Below are 24,490 nucleotides of genomic sequence, written 5' to 3' on the forward strand. Positions count from 1 at the left end.
AAGTTCGACGGACTTTTACCCTGCTTGTTTCTTTATTTTAGCATGTTGGCGCCCAAACATTGCACCGATTGGCGCGACGCGTCGTAGAGAGAGAGGGTGGTGGGCAAATCTTTTTTCCGGAGGGACGAAAATCACGCCATGTGAAACAGGCTTTACTCGGAGGCCGCAAAGTGCACGGGCACATGCTGCCCCGGTCGGAATTTTAACGCGCGACGTCGTTTGACATGCCGCACCTAAAATCTATCCCACGTATGTACGTGAGGCAATCATCAACAGCTCGCAACCTGGCAATACCTTGCCGTTTTGTGCCGACCTACTCGTTAGAACAGTGGGCAAAGAAAGGTTACAATAATGTGCTTCATTGCACAAATTGCGCTTTGCTGACGGATATTGGTTGCAATGACACTATTTAGGTCACGTTTGTTCCACAAGTGCGTGTTTCAGTATTAAAAAATGTTGGGCCCCTTTACGTTTGTGGGGGTAGTAAACGTCGTAGTGGTTAGAAGTTTCTCGAATTAGCAACTTGCCGCTTTGAGAATGCCTTATGTGTAGAAAAGTAAGCTTCGGAATGGTTTGCTTTGATTTTATAGTAGCGCTCTTGATGGCGTATATTTGTTGCGATGGGATAAGCCGGTATGATGCCTTTCATCACTGAGTATTTCTGTAGATATCTTGGCCGACAGCCGAGACACTTATAAAAGCATACACAGTAAAGTTGGTAACGCTTGTAATTGTCTTCCAGTCTGCCAAGGTCAGCATGTATGGGCGACGGCATTCGTGGTGCTTTTTCCGAGATGATCCCCGAATACCGCCACCGTGCGGTGGCGCTGCAATGGCTCGCATAGTTTTCAGATGTCCGCGCGCGTTTCGACATATCTACGAGCGCACGCCTCCGGTGTGATGCGTGGGCTGTGCGGCAGCGCATACCTCACATTCTTGCAATCACCGTCATTGGTTCTACTTTCAAATGAAACTGGTTTTCAGAAAGTAAAGGGCTGCGTGCATTCATAGAATCGTGTTTATGATTACACAACAACGCTGGCACAGCTTTTTAGCATACACGCTTCACGTTGCTGTTATGACCATTTCCTCTAAAAAGCTGGATCCACCAATTTCTAGAGAAACAAGGCGAAGGGGATGGCTTCACGTAGATTTGGCTTAGAAAGCTGGCTGCGTAACGTAATGCTTCCGCCTAGTTCATTTCCTTCCTCCAAGAGCTTTGCCCTCTATACACATGATACAGTCGCAGAACGACGATGCATATGTACATGTGGGCGTATGCATGCCAAGCATTTAAAGCAGGCAGTGAATAGGGTAGACTGTATTTATGCCTTGCGGCATGACACCGTAGCCAGCGACAATGACACAGCAAGCAGTTGCCAAAATATGCACTGTCCAGCAGGTCTGCCGATACAGTAGTCTTTTCTGAACAGTAGACTTCGCAATATCAATCCTTCGTTCGTTTAGAGGTTTCTTTTTTTTTTGTCCTTATAGTTTAGCCCAATCATACAAACATTGCGAAATGGCAATGGAAACACTGCGAAATTGCTCACCTATGCGGGCATCAGCATGATCCATATTTTTGGAATCACTGATATATTCCTGAAATTCTTCTTGCGCAGTGTCATCAGAATCCTTGGCTGCAGCGGATCAGATACGACAGAGTGTTTTCTCCACGCTCGCGTCTCACCTCGCCAGTGGTTCCTCGATTGTCAAGAGTGATGAGGAAGCTGTTAGCGCTATCACCGTGACCATGGGCTTTCCGGATGAAACGGTCAAGTACATTAACGAACATTTGCGCCAATTCAAGTTCAACTTCGATGCCAATGGATACCTGGCGTCTTTGTCAGCCGTGTGGACTGTGAAGTGGTGGCCATTACTGTGGCTCGATTATGATGCGGCAGCCCGGATGACCGAATCGGGAGCGACAAACGCCCTGTACGACGGCCCTCGACGTCACATCTACCTCCCTCCCGGCCTGCTCTCTTCGCCATTGCTTTACGCCAAAGGATCGCCAGCCTACAATTACGGAATCTTTGGAAATGTGAGTTCCACCCAGAGGTTCACAAGTTTGCACTTTCACCACAGAGGCCGAATACTAAGAGCTTTTGTGAAAACGTAATGCGGACATTCGATACATGGGTGTGTCGAAGTTACACTTTGTTTTTTCAAGGCCTTGTATAGTTCGCAGGAACGGACCCTTAGCTTTTTTTCAGTCTTCATAACCACAAGTAACAGACCATATGCACGGCATGAAAGCTCTGTGTCTTTGACATCTTGATCGGCATAGCAAATATGACGGACTCCGCAACCGAATTATAATCGAGATGTCAGCATGCGGGCTCTTGAAGTCATTCATGCCATCCTACATTCCCCACACCGTCCATGCTTTCAAAACGCATCCTTCATATTCAACAGTTCTACTAGTAGAAGGGCGCCTATCTTAGTGAGGGCAAGTTAGATGTGTGGATAAGCCTTCTTCACAGAACTTCATATATCGCCTAATAAAACACAATTTATTCTGAACTCTGAAATGCAGCGTTCTTTTTTCTTTTTTGCACAAACGTAATAAAACAAACTCAAGAACATATGTGCAGCTTTAGTAATGCCTGCAAGCGCTAGGAGAAAGAAGGAACTTTCTTTTCGAGATTTTTCAGGGAACGTGGTACGCGGGAGATCACGTGAAGCTTACATGGCAGTGCGTTTGCCAACATGGTCCCGTGCAGTGATGCTTTGCACTCTGAGTTTGCATGCAGTTTAGTTTACTCGTCGGTCAATGTCCATTTACTGCGATAGCAAATTATTAGACAGACATACGAATTAAGGCTAGCGTGTTGATCAGCTGCATAAACTAGTGTAAACATTCGCTTACTAACTAAAGTAACAGGAACGTTGTCACGCGCGCACAACCAAACACGAAAACATCTCACTAAATGACTGCGGTCATTCGCTGTCGGAACGCTGGTGCGGTGAAGAGCGACAGCATCAGTGAGCGAATTCTCCTTCCTGCTGCCTGTCGCTTTAACACAAACTAAGAGCTCAAGAACACGGCGCACACTGTGCCATCAGCTATCTCCGGTCGGCTAGCCTTCGAACCAAGCGCCGATTGCTCAGCACATGGCCGCGCTCAGCAGCCGCACCTGGAGTAAAAGAGGAGATGCGCACTAGCCAGCCCCCGTCCCAGCGTACACACATCTTCCCGCTCCTTCTTTGCGCGCGTGAGAAGACAGCGTGCACCGTCCACGCCTTCCTTCATTGCAAACTCGAGAAAGCGCCGCATACTTCTCAGCTCGCCCTCGCAGACTTTCGCTCGCAACTACGGCATACGGCGCACGGCCGAGATGTCATACCACTTAATCCACTTAGACTTTGTACGGAGCATCACAGTGACGGCGGAAATTTGTCTGGACGGTCCGTACTTTTGCTATCGCAATAAGTGCTACGGGTTCGAGCGCGTACACCATCACTAGCTGAGAGGGTTTAACAAAGCTGCTGTTACGTGTGATACTTCGCCGAGGTTATCGTGGAAGGTTGCCTCCTGAATTTCACCCGCCTAAAGGTTTTCACCATTTTGTAAAGTTCGTGCAGCTAAGTAGCACACTCTTAGAAATACTTACACCCTTTGGGCCTTATCTTGTCCCGCAAGAATAATCGTCATCTGTCTTGCCCGACTTTCCTTTCTTGAAAGCTCGGCGCTCGCTACTTTCCTTTCGAGAAGCAGTGTCACACTGATAACGCGCATGCCATTCGTGAAGGGGAAGTACCGGGCTCGCAGCGTTAAATAAAGGAAACACGGGCAAGACAGATGACGATTTTTGTTGTGTGACAAGATACGCCCCAAAGGGTGTAAATATTTGTAAGAATGTGCAACACAGTAAGGGTGCTAAGTACTTATTTTACTGTGTTGCTCCAAAATGTTAAGGAGCTCACGACTGTTCATAAGATATACGGTATTGATTCATTCATCAGGTGCACTACTAAAACGAAATTAACACAAATATCAGAAAGGAAGCGTAGATTAGGTAGGAAGTGGCGGCAAACAACCTTTAGCGCCGCACGAATTTTAAGCATCATCATGGGAGTAACATTTATTAAGCAATCAATTCACGACAACGCTGTCGTGGCTTCACATATCTCCAAGTACAAAAATTCAAAGAAACACCTCATATTGGCAAGAATGCCAGTCTTGAAACAATAATCTGTCTCGCTAACCTTACACTGAGCCTTAGTGCTATGAGTCAACTACCGTCGGAAGGCCTATTACACACCTTTACCTATGTTCCTTCAGCGCATGTCAAACCTGGCTGTATCCCCGCCAGAGTCGGAAAGACAAGGCTGAAGTCGCTTTCATTATAGTGCGTAACATAATTTATCTACTAGAAACAAAAAGCGCAGGACACATGGTACATTAGCAAGCACTACATAAAGGCTGATCAGTATTACCAGTAAACAGTCGTAACACCTAAAGAAATATAGACTTTGACACCCAAGGAAGATGTGGAGAGCATTACTTCTCGCCGAGGATGTCGCTCATTTACGTCGCTGAGTTTAGTGATGCGGTGGAACGTGACTGAACTGCGAGCTACTGGGGTTTGCGCGTTGCCTCGCTGCAGCCGCTGCCGCTAGCCGCGTGCTCGCTCTGCCTTTCGCGTTGTCGGCGACTTGGGTGGTGAACGTTGTTTATCTGCAGCAGCTCGCTTCGCACGTTTCGCTGCGTTAAGGTAGTCTCGTACTTCGTGGACCGTGAAATGGCGCCTCCTGCCAAGCTTTGGTGTCTCGCTCGATGACCTAAGAGCCAGGGGTTCAACTTGGGGCAACGCAGACTCCATAGCGCCGACAGTGGCGCCATTCCTATGACGCGCCATCAAGCGAATCGCCCGCTAGGCAGAGCCCAACCACGCGAACAGTATCGAAGATATTCATCGTTGTCGCACGATTTAACGGTAGTGCAGTGGTTAGCGCACTCGGCTACGAAACGCTAGTAGCGGCCATGGGGAGTGGCGGTGGGGCAGTGTATACTATGCCCACTGTGGCTACTGTGTGTTTTGTAGTTAGATGAAAATGACGTAATTTGTGCGTCGGTTTTCTCCCACGGTTTTCTGTCACGCCTTTCTGGTGACGGTGGGTCGTATAATGAACCAAGTAATGCCATTACACACACACACACACACACACACACACACACACACACACACACACACACACACACATACACACACACACACACACACACGCACGCACGCACACACACATTGCCCTCGAAATACACATTTTATCTACGAGCTTCCGATATCTTCTCACCAGCCCTGCGGGAAAGAGCGAGATCGTCTTCTATGCACGCCAGGTAGGCGCCTTGGCTTGAGTGCACATCACAGCCAAAAAGCGACCACTGCACAGCTCCTACTTCCACACAGAAGTTCCCGCTTCTTAACAGTGAGATTAATATAATTTCAGACAAATTACAGCACTTGAGTCACATGCAAAATTGTGCGTGAAGTCAGCTTAAATCAGTATGGGCCGTCGCCTTCAGTGCACTCTTCAGTTTACTCTTCGGCACCCCTTTCACGAAATATTTAGCAGGCTATGCTGCCCATGCAACATTAAGGTACGTTCACATTAACGGGGAAGAATCCCGCCGCGTGCTTCAGGCAGTAGATAGTGTGTCGCGAAGGCAGTCAAGCGACAATCTTTTGCTGCCGCGGAGCGAATGCATCTCGGAACTACTTTTCGCAGGTGGCCTCTTACCGCCGATCGGGAAAATTAATCAGGAAGGACCGTTTCATTCGCGAGTTCAAATGCCTCCAATAGATATGTCATCTTCTCTGCTCATCGCTGATCAGAGTTACATTGAATCCAATTGGTAGCAAATGACTAGCTTGCCGCGGGGGAAAAAACGTGCGCAAGTGTGGCCGTGTAATAGCTGGAACGTTCTGCTGACTGCGGCGAGCCAAGTCCGCTTTTACCGCTTTTGTGAACGTACATTAACGTACATTTAGGTTTCTTCTTCATTGCGTAAAATTATTCTACTATATCAACTAGTCAAAAGCACCAGCCACCGCAATTCCAACTGCTAAATATTCCAACGTTTCAGACAATCCATTCATCGTTTAAAAGCATTTGCAATGCCAACTGAGGACCCACGCAATATTTTATTGCAATATTCTTTCTCGTGAAGGTTTAAAGGGCCCCTGAAACGGTTCGGACAAATTTTGTAGGCGCGTAGGGTACAGCTTAAGTAGAACATTCGCACCACAATTTAAGTGAAGCGTTACGTATTAATGGAGCTGCAAGCGATTAGAAGTTACCCTCCTCCCTAGCTATGCTTTTCCTCCTCAACTCGCTCGCCGAGCGAGCGGCGCTAAGCTCCGCCTTCACTGGTTCAGCGTCACGATGCGACGTCACATCGCTCACTTCCGGTTGTTTAGGAGCACGCCCCCTCCCGCGCGAGACCTCTCCGCTAGCCGCTTGGCCGTCGACCGAGAGCTATCGAAGCAGCGTGCGCTGCGAGCATTCTGTCGTAGCGCCGAACGTGTCCGGTACTCCGCTAAAAACAAGCAAGCTGGTCATTTCGGCAAATGACTGGAGGCATAAACTCAAGCTGATGAAAGAACTTTAGCGTAGACGTACGTGAGCAGCCTGATCGGTCTGCACGGTCCAGACACTTGCTGGCGCAGCGCTTAACCAGTCAAACAAAGCGCTAATATTGCTCTAACCAAGTGTAAAGCATTTTAAACATTTTTAAATCAACATGTTGATGATTACACTCCTGCGAAAAATACACACCAGCAGCAAAGAATACACTTCGTTGCTGCTACTGTGTATGGTTGAGCTCTGTGCCACCAGGTGGCTGCACCGTGCAGAACGTTCACATTTGCCCTTCTGCTCATCTCGTGGCTCATCCCGGCACAGTCAAGCGGCCAGACCCTGTCCCCTTGCGCTTGCGTTTGCCCTAATACTGGACTCGCGGTTTGCAGGTCGCTAGGTTTGCAGACCACAAGGCAACAAAGTCGAATCATAGTGCTCGCGAAAAGACTGAGACCGACTCTGACCGCGGAGCTCTCGTCAAAATGGAGTACGTTGTAACACGAGCAGACGACACTTGCTGTGTGCCGGAAGTGCTGAAGTGTACTAAAAAACTATTCTTGTGTATTCTCTTTAAGTTATTTTCTTTTTACAAAAACAAAGTAACCAACATTCCAACTATTACGAGCATCATTTGTTCACCATAAAGTTGGAAAAATTATCGACCACGCGCCCTGGTCAGCCAATCAGATAGCTCGCCCATGTGACGTAATATGGGTTATTTGCATCATATGGGTAGGGGCGGCTTAAAATTCCGCCGAGCAGTGCGCTGCGACCGGCAGCGATGGGTATTTTTAAAACCTTATAATAAATTACACGCTTTACGCAGAGCACTTAGATGCATCAATTAATGATCAGAAGGACCTACTCTAACGACTCAGTACGTTTGTAGAAAATCGCCAAAATCATTTCAGGGTCCCTTTAAGCCTGGGCCAGTCAATTATATAGGATCTCGATGTTTACACAAGCTTTGTGGTCATTTTAGATACTAGCTACGGAGCTACTGGGTCTCCTGTATATCTACAACAACGGGACTATGAAGAGCGCCACGGATCCATACAGCAAGATGTGGAACCAACAAGCCAGGCATCACTTCGAGTCAATAACTCGCTGCCTTCTTCATCAGGAAAAAGAGGTATATGGCGTTTTTCGCTTAGTTCACGCTAAATATCCGTAGGGAGAGGGTAATGGAGGGGCCATACATTTGCGCTGCAGAAGCATTGAAAAACGGGCGAGTGAGAATTTATCCAATTTTAAGAAGCGCAATTAGAAACGAAACACGAGAGAGAATACAGGACAAGCGCTTGTCTAGCAATTGCAGATTTTTGTTGGAAGAAAAAGACTAATAGACAGTGATTATGAACTCATTTGGGCGACGTGTAAAAAAATCTTCATATCATCACGAGTGATCAGGTAATGCTGTCTCATCGTTTGGTAGGAAAGCTAACAACTGACCTATACACTTGTCCTTGTTCTTGACTATGTTATGTTGCTCAGCAATTTCACGTCTGCGCTGATACCTCAATCGTAATGAAACAACGCGATAAACACACTCAGCGCTTATCGTGCGAGATCAGCTCTTGTACTTGTTGCGCAGCCAAGCGTCAGATACCATTACGATTCAGGGAAAAAAACTGAATCCGATGATGAGACAACGGCTGTTGTAGCTCATGATTAATGTTATTTGCGCGCCGCTTGGAACTAACACTGGAGGACCACGGAATCAAGCGCACAGAATTGTAACCAATTAGCCCAAAGCAGTACCCTGCTGAAGCGCCATTCCCAGTATGAAGTATGCGCAGCCACGCGACTGACGTCTAGTACGCTATTTGTGAGCAAAACACGGCAACGCAACCTGTTGGGAGTGTGCACTGATAGGAAAGAGTGCCTTAAATTTTGGTGTCAATGACGAAAGTCAAGTTTGGAGAAGAGTGCATATTTGGGCTCCTTGGTTCATGATTACGAGCCCTAAACAACTGCGCTAAACAGGACGAGTGAAGGGACACAGACAACAGCGCTGTTGTCTGTGTCCCTTAACACGTCGTGTTTTTTAGCGCTGTTTTTATTGCTCGCAAGTTTGGAGGTTTCTTAGCGTGTATGCGCCAAGTAGGGCACGTGACTGGTAATACTACTTTTTCTCATTGACCCAGCACTTCCGCACTGATCGTATATTGGTTTTCTTAGGCCACTTCAATTGTTTGTGTAGTGCACAGGAACGGTCGTCTATAAGACAACACCATGATACCAACGTTCACACCTTTGAATGCCGTGACATGTGACTATCGCCTTGCTGATTTAGGGCCAGAGGAAAACGTCCCATGCGGCTACACACACTTTCGAAGTACATCTCTTGCAAGGCATGATCGGATTTATATACCCTTACCTGTCCTTCCTAGAATGTACGGCGACAATTAATGGGCACGCTGTGTTTTTCAGTGATCATTGTTTAGTGCATCTTTGTTTTGGCAACCGGCAATTTCAATGTTCACTGATGAGCAGGAATTTATGGAACATTAATACACTGTTACTCTCTGATATGCCTTTTCTCAAGCGCGTACCAGAAATCTTTATTGAAGTATCAAGTCGCAGTTATTTATCTATCTTTGCGCAGTGGGAGATATTCAAGCAACAAGTTGAAATGACAGCCAATAAAGAAGCTTCCATAGTCTCCTCTGAGAAAAAAGGAAAACTTAAGAGTTGTGTAAGCCGCTAGATGAGCTACACGAACTTGAATGCCTACATCCTGGCAAATACATTCAAGGCATTCACAAAATTATGGCTCAGATGTATAGAAGGAACAACGAGAGATACAGAGGTGCACTAGCCCGTGCGCGTACTCGTCAGTATATGTAGCTACACCCTTGTAGTTATTCACTTGGTGATGAGCGTTGGCATGCTCTGTCGAAGCAAGTGTTCGAGATAGAATATGCCGCAGCAATTGTTAATGACCACGCTAGAATAAATAAAGCGTTCACTGACCAATATGAGAATATATTTCCATGTAATAAAGTAACTTAATGTGAAGCGGTAACGGAAAATTTGTTTTATTACTGCCACAGCTCAGTCACGAAGAACATGCTGAGAAGTTGAGGCAAAAAATTGATTCGCTAGCTGAAAGCAAAACTTCAGGGCCTGATGGCTTGAGTGCAGAATTTCATCAGTGATACTGCTCTATATTCACTCGTTTTCTCCTTAATGTGTACGAAGATGCTTACAGAATTGGATACTTACCCACCAGGCTGTGCCAAGGGCGCACAGCACTTATTCCAAAAAGGAGCGATGCAACCATGTTGTACAAAGTAGATGGATATCAACTTGCAACGTGGATAATAAAATATTTGCGAATATATTAGCTAATTGCCTTCAAGATGTAATTCGATCAGACGTGGGAGACTATCAAACATGTTGCATTGCAGGAAGATCAATCCAGTCAAATATCCACGCTGTGCGGTGTGCTAGAGTGTGTAACAGAAAGTGTCGGTTCGATCAGAATAGTTAAGGTTGACTTAACCACTGCTTCTTGTTCCGTGTGTAAGAGCACATAAACAGTGGGTATGATCTTTTTTTTAAAGGCACCACTATCTGTTACGGTAATAGCACAAGAATGTTAAGGGTTAATGATTCTCGATCCGAATCGATCTACCTCAGAGCATCTGTAAGGCAAGGTTGTTCCGTGTCAAATCAAAATTATCAAATCAAAAGGGTAATTTCATTACACAATAATATGAAAAGTGCGTACAAAGATATTTGGTCTCATAGCCTAAAGTGGCTAGTGATGGGTCCAATACAAAAAAATGTATTCCAATAATTATCAGTCTTATACAAACAAAATAGCGAAAGTATCACACATAATCGGTAAATACTATATATAACCACAAAGCTACGCTAAAAACGAACAAAACAAAACAAACAAAACTCAAGAACGTGCTAGTTAAGATAAGAAGTGGCATTTACATGTAATGTCAAAATTTCTTCTGACTTTTATTTCAAGAGGAAATTATTCCACGGCTTAAGATCAGAGAATAGAACTAATCTTTCGCCGTACACATTCGAACATAAAGGGAGATTAAGATTACCGATGCGTGCATGCCGTGTGTTTGACGACGGAAACGTGAAGATGGTACTCGGCAGAGGTGTGCTTGTGTTTATTATTTTATTTACTAAGCAGGAAATCTCGTAGCACGTATGTCAGTAAACGGCAGTATACGCAGCCTCTGAAAAAGAGGATGAGAGGGATGACGCACCGAAGAGAAAGTAATCGCACGAACAGTTCGTTTTTTTAATCGGAATAACGGAGTAAGGTATGTTATCTACGTTTAGCCCCACCACTCGCAAAAATAGCTAAGGTGGCTGTGAAACAGGCTGATATATAATATCCGTAGCAATGTCAAATCAATGTATTGACGTGCTCGTACGAGAGTGTAACAGATGCATGACTTTTTGCAAACGGTATTGATTTGGTCTCTCCAGTTAAGGTTACTGTCAAATGTAATGCCTAGATATTTAATAGTCGGAACACACCCAATGGTTCAATTGTTTAATGATATGCTAATAGAATCGTAGTTCACAGTTTACATTCGTCAATGGAAAATAAAGTGTTTTGTTTTGTCGGCATTTAGTAATAGTTGATTATCACGAAACCACATTGAAACAGCTAGTAGTTCATTGTATACAGTGTCTTGTAAGGTTTGAAGTGAATTACCTGTGAATAAAATTACAGTATCGTCCACATACATTAATGCTTTATATGATTGTAAAATTCGCGGAATATCATTAACGTATAGAGCGAATAAAATGGGACCCAATACGGATCCTTGCGGTCACCACATGTGACATCGCGGTCACCACATGTGATATCCCTAGATTCGGATAAAAAACTATCAATTAGTACTTTCTGCTTTCGCGATGTGAGATAACTGAAAAACAAGTCGTGAGCGCCATCGATAACACCATAGCACTCCAGTTTTTTCAGTAGTGCCGAGTGACAAATGGTATCAAACGCCTTTTTATGTCGATAAAAATTCCAATAACAATCTTTTGATGGTCGAGGGCAGAGTTGAGTATCTGAGGTAAAGCAAGCACAACTGTTGATGTGGACTTCCCTGGGACGAAATTATGCATTATTTCCGTGGATTTCCCAGGGATGAATTATGACCTCCGCTTTCCCTGGGGAAAATTATGTTATTCTTACTAACGAAGTCCTTTTGCTGTTGAGCGATTAATTTTTCAAAGATAGTGTTCACCATACTGAGTACGGATATCGATCTATAGCTGCTGGGAATATTATGGTTGCCCGTTTTGTATATTGGTACAACTTTGGCCAGCTTTAATACATCTGGATAGGAATTCGCATTTAATGAATGGTTAAATAAATGACAAAGTGGAGCAGTTCAATATATGGCTTGTCTTTCAGTACCCTAGTTGGTATACCATCAATTCCTATGGCTTTGTTCAACTGTAAATTTTTATAGCAGACGTCACTAGCTCTTCTGTTATGGCCTGAAAGCTAAATCTGGTTTCACTTTTTTCAACATAAGTGGTGGGCCATGCTCTACTAAATAGTTTCGTAATGTTTTCACCAACCGTGACAAATTGATCATTAAAATCATTTCTGAGGCTATTTGTGATGTTTTCAGGGATAATTTTCTTTTTGTTATTGAGCCCTGTCACTTCTCTGACTATTTGCCATGTTTGTTTTGTTTTGATTTTGTTTTGACTATTTGCCATGTTTGTTTTCCTTTGCAAGACGCAAGTTGTTGTTTATTTCCCTATTGTCGTCCTTAACTTTGGTTATTTCGCTCTTTAGTGTTTGCATTTCTGCTCGAAATGCCTCAAAGCTTTCCTTGATGAAGTTCATTGCTTCTTTTACAGGGTCCAGCTCACTTCTTATCAAGCTCATTAGGTCGTGCTTTATTTCAGCATATTTGTCATCAAGTTTACTAGTCAATCTAAAGCCCCTCCATCCACGCCCCACCGCCGACCAGGTTAAGTACCGCCAACCTCCTTTTCCCCTCACACCAAATCCGGTTCCGGCATTTTCCGCTTCCGACATTTCCGCTTCCGGCATTTCCGGTTCCGGCATGTCCGGTTTTAAGATTTCCGGTTCCGGCCTTTACGCTTCCTGGAGTTACGCTGCGAGAATTTCCATTGTGATTGCAGACGATGGTGAGACGCCCGTGCTTAGCAGCCGGTGCTTATTTGAGTAGCTCGCTCTAGCCATTCCACCAAGCGTCATTCGTGTGCATCTACGTGCTTGTTTGCGTACGCTGCGCCCACACGCTTTGCCTGTCGTCCCCTTTCTCTGACAAAGTGCGGAGAGCCATGGGCTGGGGCACAACACACGAACATAATTCGCCGTACACATCTGCTCGCGTCACAACACTAACACAATTCGCCGTACACCTTTGCATGCGTAACAACACGCGCGCACGCACCAATTCACTGCACACCTCAGCTCATATCGCACAAGAAAAGCACACTTGTTTTCACCATGTCACTGAATGCCCTCCACGCAAATTTGAACTTGTTATATTTCATAGCCTCACGTCATTGCAGTTCTTCACGCAGTGCACGCACTTGGGACGTTCGTTACCTTCGATCTGCCGTACGAGACAAGTTCCACCTCAGAATCAACAGCACAAACTCTATGCGTCTGCCGTACAAATTGGCGTCGCGAACTCCTTCACTAAAGTCACTCCATACGTGCTGACTGGAGGGGATGTATGCTTCAAAACAAGAAGAATTCAAAGGGGACAAGCTGTTGTATTCTGCTGAAGTAGTAGTTTGCGGTCGCTGTTTTCCAAATGCACGAAAAACGGGAGCGCTCTCCAAGCACCCAGGCACTACGTTCCACTGTACGTTGTCTCTCGTGGCACAACCCGTCGCAGGTTGACGCGAAGCAGCGAACACGACCAGATCGCCGATTACAATAGGCGGTGGTTCTTGGATGGAATCGCATTAACAGTTTCAACCGCAGCTGGTGCAATTAATCCCTCTCGGTAGACGCGAAAGTAAACAACGCTAAAAAACATAGCGTCACTTCCACTCGGAACAGGAAGCTGAAGCTACGTAAGTTCCGCTTGACGCCGGAAGCTGAGGAGGTGAGTGGGAGAGGAGCGTGAAGGAGGAGGGTAGGTTGGCGGTACTTAACCTGGTCGGCGGTGGCACGTGGATGGAGGGGCTTTAAGTCAATCTACCAAAGCCTTGGAAAGTTCTTTCACGGTAGTAGGAGCCTTTTCACTCATATTGCGCGCAAATTAGGGAGCAGTCCGGCAGCCTAAGTAATTATTATTTCAGTAACGATATGAATAGAACGCACGAGCACAAAATAAGTACTTCGTTAACGGCCGTTCGTTTGTTAAGGCTGCCTGGACTGCTCCTGTGTTATGCTGCTCTCAGTCAGGGAACCATTTAAGTACCCGGCTGATGACGTCAGGGCTCATGAGGATGCGCAGAAGCATTTGTGGGTCCGGCGGATTCTTTCCAATGGTCAGTTGGATGGTCCCCCTGTGGCTGCGTGATCTGGAAGAGTGACTGAGCGTAGGCGCTCTACGTAAAACGGTGACGGGTGATCTGCACAAAATAAGTATTTCGTTAAAGACCGTTCGATTGTTGTGCCTGCCTGGACTGGTCCTGTGTGATGCCACTCTCAGTCAAGGAACCATTTAAGTACCCGGCTGGTTACGTCAGGGCTCATGAAGATGCGCAGAAGCATTTGTGGGGCCGGCGGGTTCTTTCTAATGGTCAGTGGGATGGTTCCCCTGTCGCTGAGTGACCAGACAGAGTGACTAGGCGTAGGCGGTCGACGCAAAATGGCGATGGGCGATCTGCACAAAATATGTACTTCGTTAAAGGCCGTTCGTTTGTTCTGGCTACCTGGACTGCTCCTGTGCCTTCTGTTATTCGCTTTGTGCTTGGAAACGCTTTGTGCCCGAATTCTGAAGTGCCATGCCTTTCATGGATTACGTTTGTTGTCTAATGAGATTCGTGTACTTGGCTATGCAAATAACATATCCTTCTTCTGTGCTGGCAAGAATAGTGTGAATATTGTCTCGCCAAAACCCAACAGCTTTGTTCACCTTCCAGTGAAGCAGGGAACTTTGAGAAGGGTTCTGGGTTTTGGTTCGGTCTATGGTGTAGTGTATCAGTAATTGTGTAATGGCCGGTGGTCTGTGGTGGTATGTCAAGAATAGGAATGGGCTGAGGTGTGTTTGGCAGGTATTCTCAGATCATGAACAGGTTGCCATTATCCCTAAAAAAAAGTGTATGACGGCTGTCTCTTACCAGTACTCACCTACGGGGTAGAAACTTGGAGGCTTACGAAAAGGGTTCTACCTAAATTGAGGACGATGCAATGAGCTATGGAAAGAAGAATGGTGGGTGTAACGTTTACGGGATAAGAAGAGGGCAGATTGGGGTGAGGGAACAAGCCCGAGTTTATGACATCTTGGTTGCAATCAAGAAAAACGGGTATGGGCAGGGCAGGTAATGAGGAAGGAAGATAATCGATGGTCATTAAGGGCTGCGGACTGGATTCCAATAGAAGGAATGCATAGCAAGGGGTGGCAGAAAGTTAGGTGGACGGTTGAAACTAAGAAGTTTGCAGGGACATGGCCACAATTAGCACATGACAGTGGTAGTTGGAGAAGTATGGGAGAGGTCTTTGCCCTGCAGTAGGCGTGGCCAGGCTCATGATGATGGTGTACGATACCAACTCACTTCGCAGGTATTCAGGGGGGGGGGGGGGGGGGGCAGGACTTCAAGTACTTAGGTCTACCCCTCTCTCACTATCGCAATACTAATCCTCACTGGCTAGCGGCAGCTGCAGAAGTACAACGTGAGATTAAAAACTGGTAGGTGAGGCAGCTGTCCATATTCAGCCGAGCTGAAGCTTGCAATTTGTTTCCACCAGCTGGACTTATTATTTCCCGCAGGTATTGGACTGCTCGTGGCTTAGGTTCCCAGATTGCCATCGTGTATCTGCTACCTATGTATTGAGCTCGCGTGTTGAGGCCCTGCAGCGTGATAAGCTTTTCTTTTTCTCTTGACCGTATGGGTCATGGCCTAATTCACCTTTTTGTTAGGCAACTCATTTCCCGGTTATTCTTCTTTCGTGATGCAAACCGTTCATTTCTGAGAGGGTGTTGCAATATAATTAATCAATTACGGTCCAGAAATACTTCCGTATTCATATGTCAGAGATGCACCAGAGGCATCTTGAAGAGGATCGTCGAAAGCATTCACTTTCTCAAAGGTCACTTTAGCATTGTTGATATTTTCACTCCCTCCCCCAAAGAAAATTCCGCAGCACCCATAGACACGTCGTTTCCTGTTACGCATTCTGGTGCGCCTTATTTGGAATGTACCTAAGCGTGTCCATTGAAGGATCATTCCTCCAGGGATCAAAACTTTTTTTTAAGCTACAGTTGGCGACGCTTCCTATCAAATCCTCGTTGCAAAAAAGGCGTTGTTTCGTGAAAATTGTCGTTTCTGTCCACACGCCCAAACGATTGATGACTGCTTTGTAGATTCTAGGGAATGCTCTGTTCTTCGGGGACATTCTCCAAAGAACACTTAAAATATATTTAGTTATCACACCATGCATGTTTTCCTACCTTTTAAAGATCCCTTTGATACACCACATGAAGTGTTCATGTTACTTCGCCTACATAGCCTTCGGCGCAGTAGAATGTGTGACAGGCACGCTGAAGCATCGTGAAGCACTCGGTCGTTTTTTTTTTCAGGAACATCTTGCTTGCGTTCATAGGGCGTACTCTGCACAGGAAACAGCGCTGGACATCGTACCTTTACTGGACATTTGCAAGTGTTTAACATTCGAATGCATTTTCAATCACCTTAAATTTTTGTAGTGCCTTGTTTATCTTGTTTCTCTGAAAATCCTGCTCCTATGCATTAAAGAATAAGAAAGAGTGAGGTGACGACTACGGTACTTCCTAATGCGAAATTGGAGAGAAGCTCTATACATGCGTTCATTTCGCGATATATTGGCTGTCGGGGACAGTGCGTCTCGTACGACGTTTCAAACGGAGCGAAGTGTGGCGCGGCTCCATCGCTAATCGGGAGATACCGAGACGCATTGCCTAGATGATGCGTGGGCGACATTCACGGTAACCACCACAGAGTGACCTCGGCTCATGCAGTGCTTTACACACAAAGCACAAGTTTACACAAGCACAAAGCACACACAAGCACAAAGTTTACAAACTAATTGCTCTGGATCAAGAACAAATATCACGGTTTTCTGTACACGGCATCCATTATACAATTGAAAGCGGACAAATTCGTTATATCATTTTACATCTTACGTGAATTTCTTACGTTGTTTACGAGGGTTCTGCAAAAGTTGTATTTACATATTCATAAATTTTTTGAGATTCATGTGTAACATTTCAAATTTGTCCGCTTTATATGTGCTATCAGATACAGTTCACAGAATTGCGATACCACTTTTTCTTGCTGAGTTACAGAATTGTTAACTTTATAGTTTCGCTGTCTGAAAATTTGCGATTATTGCCAATTCTTAATAAAAAATTGACTACCTAAATCTAAAATTCGAAACCAACAGTCACTAGATTTTAAGTTTTTTCTTTTAAATGCAACAACCCTTGTCAAATTTGGTGCAGTGGTTGCCGAGAAAAATGAATTCTCCTTTTACATATATTTAGATAGGAATACACGAGCTAAAGCATCCTCTTAACATCCGATGGTAGCAAAACCGAGGTGACCGAGTATGAAGAGAGAGAGAATCAACCTTTGTACTCAGCCCTTAGTAAAGGTTGGTGCGCACTGGCACCCCATGGGGTGGAACCTTCTTCTCAGGTCCCATATGCGTCCAGCAGTTCCTGGCCCCTAGCCGCCATCGCGAGCTGGGTCGGTAGGTCGGGGCTGGACAACAAGTTCTCCCATGGCTCGGGCGGGTTGAGGTTGGGGAGGGTGTGGGGAAGGGATGGTGAGGGGTTCTTGAGCTTAGTGCACTCTGCAAGGATGTGTGCTAGAGTGCCTTTTGATCCTCTGCAAAATGGGCATGAAGTGTCATGCGCTGTTGGGAACATCTTGTGCAAGAACAAGGGATGCGCTAGCGACCCCGCTTGCGTGCATCGCACGATCGTTTGGTGCATTCGGCTGAGTTGCGGATGCTGACGGGGAAGCCTACACCTGCCGCTTCTGTACATTTAGGTGATTTCTTTGTAACTTGTCATGGTGTGCGGTAGCTCTGGCTCGTCCTCGGCCCGGATTGACAGTTCTAGGGCATAGTGGTCGGCGAGTGCGTTGCCTTCCACTTGCGAGTGAGCCGGGACCCACACGAGCTCAACGGCCCGTCCCGGTGATTTGCATTTGGTGAGGATCGCTAGTGCCGCAGGAGAGAAGTTCCCCTTGCGGTAGCTTGCGTAGGTGGTCTGGGAGTCTGTGATGATGGTCCTCACTCCTGGTTGTGCGAGTGCGAGGGCCACGACCACTTCTTCTGCATCGGCTGTATTCGTCGTCCGTACTGACGCGCCTGTGAAAAGTTTATCGATGGTGGTGACGACCGCCGTTGCTCTGGTTCCGTGCTTGGGAAGCGAGGCGTCCGCGTAGAGATCATCGGGGTCCTCTTCCAACTGTCGAGCCAGTGCCTTGGCCCGCGCAGCGCGTCTCTCGTTGCTCCTCCCCGGCTGCATGTTCCGGGGGAGGGGTTTGGTCTTAACACGTCTCTCCATGTTGTCGGGAGCGGCTCCGTTGTCGGTTGCTGTTCAATTTGCCATCCTATTTTGCGTAGGACGGCGCTACCGTGCTCTGTCCGGCTCAGCCTTACTCTCTGGTGGGATAGGTGTGCTTCCACCAGCTCTTCCACCGTGTTGTGGGCACCCATTTCCAGCAGCTCATGCGTTGACGAGTAGACTGGGATGCCCATGACGAGTTTGACTGCTTTCCGTGTCGTCATGTTCAGCGTCTCGTGGTTCACCTTCGCAAGCTAGAGGTACGGGTCGCAGTACGTTATACGTGACACGACGAATGCCTGCACCAGGTGCAGTGTGTCTTCTTCCTTGATTCCTCTGTTCCGGTTAGTGACTCTCCGGACCATGCTCAGGACCTGCTCTGATGTGGTCTTGATTTTGTTGACGGCTTCATGCGCCTTCCCATCGCTCCGCAACAGCAAGCCCACTATCCGTACCTGCTGCGTTGGCTTGAGCATGAAGTCATGTTCCCGGCGCTGGACCTGCTGCGGCCCGCACTGAATTGGGCTTTGCCCAATTCGAAAACTGGGTTTACCAGTGTTCGAAAGCTACCTGGTCCACTCCCAAAATTGCCGTGAACCATCCCAGAAAACTTGAATGACCTACCCCCAAAATTGGCTTTGCCAATTCGAGCACATACCTAATTAAAGGTATCGCCCAGAAGAGGCGGTTAAAAAAGAAACTTGAGTAGTTCAAGACCGCTCAAAGAGCTATGGCACGGAAAACGTTAGGGGTAAAGCAAGGAGATAGGAAGAGGGCGGTGTGGGCCGCAGAAGAGATGGGAATAGCCGATTTTCTAGTTGACATTCAGAGAAAACAATGGAGCCGCGCAGACCCTGTAATGCCTAGGGTAGATAACCGGTTTACCATTAGAGTTGCCGAAGTGATGCCAAGATAATGCAAGCGCAGTCGAGGAAGGCAGAAAACTAGGTAGGGCCTATAAATTTGGAAACTTGTAGGCGCAAGTTGGAATCAGCTAGCGAAAGACAGGGGTAATTGGAGATCGCAGGGAGAGGCATTTGTCCTGCAGTATATTTTAATGTGGGCTGCTGGATAATGATGGTGGTACATCTACAGCCTTCTGTGAAATATGTATGGGCTACTCCACACCTATATGAGATATGCTGTTCGGTTGTGTTGTAAGGTTCCAGTGTCACTCCTGATAGTCCAGGTATCTGGATGGCTCGCACAATAACTATTTTCATTCCAGATGGTGTTTCGACTCACGGAATACCATAGAAGCTCCCTGAAACAACCTGTTGTCAGCCAGCTAGTCACAGGCAACAAAACACGCATACATTTTGGCAAAAAATTGGAGGCCGCTTAAGCTTTGCCTTCAAGAGTGGAACGCGACAGTCTTCCCAACGACCCGCGAAAGGGTGTAAGACAATGCGCTACAGCACAGCCATCACTTACGAGGTGCCCGCATCGTACTTTGCACGCACCAATCGCGCAGTGAGGGCCCAGCAACGCAGCGTTCGGCGCGGCAACGAAACGTGCGCCTGAGCAAGTGGTACGAGCCGAAAAACTCGGTGTCTCGGAGAAAGAAACGATCTACGCGAGCCAAACGTCATGATCGGCACGAACAGCCGGGCCGCGACCTGCCTCGCACCGGTCCCTGCACAGCCCCAATGCGCTCAAACGCGACAAAGGCAAGAAGCGGGCGAGTGGCACGCCATCTGTCGGGGCTGTCGGGGCAGCGCCGTACATTGCGAGGAGGGGGTCTTCTGTGTTTGCCGCAAAATGGCTCTGCGTGTGCGGCAAGCACAGAAGAAATGTAGCGGAAGCGTACCTCACTACGCGTTTAACTGCGACTTCTGCAATTTACATGCTCATATTTACCGATATACACCGCAGTATGACTTTCTACGGCACGTTACTAAGGCAACACCGCATTCACTAGAGGCGTTTTTGTCCCACTTTGAACTATGGAACTCATGGCTGAGTGGTAGCGTCTCCTTCTCACACTCCGGAGACCCTGGTTCGATTCCATGCTAGCCCGTCTTGCAAGTTGTTTTTATTTATGGATTGCCTTCCGGGATTTTTCACTCTCGACCAACGCCGCTGGAGCCGACGACAACCGTTTTTCAGCGACACGAGCTCCTTAACGCTGTCTCGTAACACTGTACTTGTACTTCCGCACAACTAGGGAGTGGACATGAGCCGCGATCCTGCGCGTCCATCCATCGTCGTTTCATCCACGTCCTTCTAACGCCTGTAAATTTCTGCCTGGCAACATGGCACCTCGAGACCACGCCTTTGATTGCCCCGATTTGTCTGTCATCTGCCGGTCGCTCTGCCGTGATCTCTGCTACAGACAGACGGCGCCAATAGGATTTTTCTACCGAGCGCATTGTTTTTTGACGAGCAGCCACCTACTCGTCAGAGCAGTCTTGCAAAAGGAGGTCTCAGCAACTTTGACTGGATTCACACCTCAACAATTCCAGGCTGCAACGAAATTTTTTTATATGTGCATTTATTCGGGTTGCGGCTTTCCAGTGTTAGCAGTCATAGTTCTAAACTTTCCCGCATTTCGTTAAAGCGCGTTGCTTTACTACGAATCGGAAGGGAAGCATAAACAGAACAAAGAGGATGTTTACATGAACCTGAACAGGACCTTTATCACCCTTGTTTACACTGGAATAAAATCAGTAAGGAAATATAACGATTTCCAAATTAGTTTAGCCAACTGTTGTCCATGCATTACTATTTACATTTAACACTGGCTACATGGCCACTGCTTTGTAGAGGGTCAGTGTTCTTTCTCTGAAGTCGACTTACCAGAAGACAGAGATAAGCGCGTAGTAATATTTAATGTAGGAAAAGTATACTACTTACGTCCATACTTCGACTGGCAAAACCGTTTATGTACATAAAGCTCCTGCAAAAATGTATGCTGGCAATTTGTGGAGATTCTGAGCAGCTTATTAAACTTAGATTAAGAAAACAGCTATCATTAAATGTGCTAGCACTAACCTTCGGCGCACTGCAAGCTATTTAAAAAGACTCGTAGTTTGTGGGCATTTTGTCCTAAAGTTGACGTATTGAGAACTGCTAAATAAAAGTTAACAGTAGAAAGAGCGGCTATGATGGCGGCCTCAAGGCGTTGGTAGTATAATAATTTCTATAAGACAATTAGAAACAGACGCGTTCTTTACTAAGAATAATATTTCAGAAGTTTCATGTATAATTGCAGACTCTATTGAACAAATACTGTACTGATATGCCTGTGGCTGTTCCGTATTTCCATTCTGTTTTATTCAAGTGCTATTACACTAAGCCACGTGACCCTGCTAACGTAACATTTCTTTACCTTCATATACATTTATCATGCGTAATGTTCTACAATGGCGTTAAATTTTATGAGGGCGAAAAATGAAAGGCTATCCAGAATTGATAACTGTCAAGTTCATGAACTTGCATAATGTGGAAAATTTTTGATCTCGGTTTATTCAGCGCTGCTGTATATTGGACAAAGTGGAGGTAATTTACTGGTATGCCTACCAAATAAGAGAAAGAAATTAGGGAATATGAAGACTTTTAAACACATTTTACTGTTGGAAAGACTAGTGCGACTCTTAAGAGAGAAACTACGTTAGTGTGAGTCGCTGTTTACCTCGAAAATAACATTTCAGCCTGGTAACAATATCGTTATATAAATATTGAAAGCCTGACTATGTTGCTTTAAGAGCGTTATATAGGTTAGATAACCGTTGGACCGTTAGGGTTACAGAATGGTTACCAAGAGAAAAGAAGCGCAGGTCGAGGACGGCCGAAAACTGGGTGCATGGGCAATCAAATTAGGAAATTCGCGGGCCCTAGTTGGAATCGGTTGGCGCAGGACAGGGGTAATTGGAGATTGCAGGGGAGGCTTTCGTCCTGCAGTAGACATAAAATAGGCTGATGATGGTGATGATGATGATGATGAACAGCGTTATATGTGTTTAGCTTCATTATAGTGCGGCAGTGCTACTCGATCCGCTTTTTAAAAAATTAAACGCTTTGGATTTCATTCATTACCTTTAATTGCCAAGTTTCAAAGCGATAGGATCCCAACTTGCATATGTCTCTGCCCCGTTGAGTTAAATATTTGCGGGCCCACTGTCCGGACAAATTACGCACCTTTGCTAAAATAAAACCGTCGCTTTGAACATGTTGCACATCCAAAACTTATTGCAACATAATTGAGAACGAAACCAAATAAACCAAATGAACAAAGGCTCAGGTATATCACCATTGTCAATGAAAAAGTAGCCGCTTTCAATTTGCCGGTACCCATTTTCATAAAACATAAAAACTACGAATGGCTGAAACTTTGAAACCCAGTGAATGTATTGAGAGGCGTGTACTGTATATTATTCCTTGTAATGTTTTCGTGCAGCAATATCTTTCGATGGAAAATTTCGGCATCAAACTGTTTCCTTTGCAAGCCTGCAGCTCTTTGTTGTAGCTGAAAAAATATACTTACCGTGGGTTACATTTTTGTTTGACGCAAATGTTGTTGAAAATATTGTTCTTTTTGGCGCTGCTACCAAATAACATGCATGGCGTGCTATTGATTCATCTACTAATTGTTACAATACAGCCCAGTCTACTTTTTGCAAATTTTTGGAGCTTGAAAAAACATGGGCGGAAACGTTGTTTAATCCAAGAACCCTTTCCTAAATTGCCGTCGCCATTCCTAGCCAAGAGCAACAAATTAGTCTTTCTATATGAAACCCTGCTTTTTGTGACAGTGAGAACATGTGAGTGGAGCATGCAGTCCTGGTTTTAATGTTCATGGAAACCAATTGCTGTTAATCCGGACGAATTAAATAATTGTTTTACGTTGGCGTATTTGCGGGTTACGACAACCTGACACTTCTGTGGTTATTTATTTGGTCATGCTACCGCATAGAGGTTTGTACCACGTTCGAGCACAGGCTTTAGTTACGGCAAAGCAGCGACGCATCACAGTCATAAATATATTATTGATTCAATGCAGCATGCACCTTTCAGTCGGCATTTGTGGACACGAGAGGCCCCGAAGGTCTCCCTGATAAACCACATCGCCACGTGGCTGTCGTACAAGGCCTATCAAAGCAGCGCTGCATCGGCGAAGCACAGGTGGACACCCGCGTATCTGCAATTGACTTCGGAGCAACTTTTCTTTGTGTCTCACTGTGTGCCTTGGTGTTCGGACAAAAAGGAAGACCTCGCGGCGCGCCAGCGGTGCGTACAGCCTCTGCTGAACATGCCAGAGTTTGCCGAGGCCTTCAGATGCGGTTCCAACGACAGGATGTTCAGCAGCTCTAAGTGTCCGTTTCTCTAGCGGCTCTCTTGACAAGCTGCGCCAATGGCGATCACTGGCGCATCGCACTTCCAATTTATACTAGAGGCACCATCGCCATCGGCCTTATAGAGGCACTGCGGCAGAGACTTCGGGTCGTTTCGAAGAGGTAAATATATTTCAGAGCTGGTATGATCTAGAATTTTTGCACTACGTTATCATATTACCTTACAAAATTATGTTGCCTTTGCGCCAGCTGGAAAACAGCTATGCTAATGCTACGCAGTTGTTCTAGCGTGTCTTGGAACATTTGTTTACTCTTACAAACAGTCATTCCTGTTCATTTCACCAACACGGTAGTAGTAAATACATCATATTTATTTCCCCAATGAACATATTTAGAACTATCGCACCCAATAAAACTTGTTTCCCAACAAGATAAGCATTAGCCTTTTCTTAGCCTTATGCTACAAAAATGTATTTGTTCTCGCACCAATGATTACAATACGAATGATTATTGCACAGAGCCAACAATATACCTCTAGCTGACCACGAGTGCCCTGTCACTATTCAAAATTTTTTTTCATCAGTATTTACGACGGAGGATCAGTCCACTGTACCCGATCCCGACTACCCTTACATGGAACCTATTACCATCACCGTCGAAGGTATTTCGAGTCTAATTACGAACCTTAAATTATCTACATCTGCCGGTATTGATAACATTAGCTCCAAAATACTAAAAAACACTGTCTCCGTTTCCAGCCAAATGTTATTTCACATATTCCGACAATCATTATCATCCGGACGCCTCCCTTCTGATTGGAAAATTGCTAAGGTAGTGTCTGAATTTAAGGCGGGAGATAGAAATTCGCCTGCTAAGTACCGTCCTATCTCCTTAACT

At 45.9% G+C, this 24,490-nt stretch overlaps 1 protein-coding gene across 1 annotated transcript in view; it reads left to right on the forward strand.

Annotated features, from left to right (window-relative positions):
* Positions 1-23,975, forward strand: part of LOC135911962 (membrane metallo-endopeptidase-like 1) — a 153,476-nt gene extending 129,501 nt beyond the window's left edge. The window contains exons 11-13 of the mRNA XM_065444334.1: positions 1,623-2,044; positions 7,568-7,717; positions 23,302-23,975. Coding sequence (XP_065300406.1) covers positions 1,623-2,044; positions 7,568-7,717; positions 23,302-23,628 — 899 coding nt within the window. The 3' untranslated portion in view covers positions 23,629-23,975. The remainder of the gene's footprint in view (positions 1-1,622; positions 2,045-7,567; positions 7,718-23,301) is intronic.
* Positions 23,976-24,490: the final 515 nt, after the last annotated feature.

The sequence above is a fragment of the Dermacentor albipictus genome, chromosome 1 (assembly GCF_038994185.2).
Source record: "Dermacentor albipictus isolate Rhodes 1998 colony chromosome 1, USDA_Dalb.pri_finalv2, whole genome shotgun sequence".
Lineage (NCBI taxonomy): Eukaryota > Metazoa > Arthropoda > Arachnida > Ixodida > Ixodidae > Dermacentor > Dermacentor albipictus.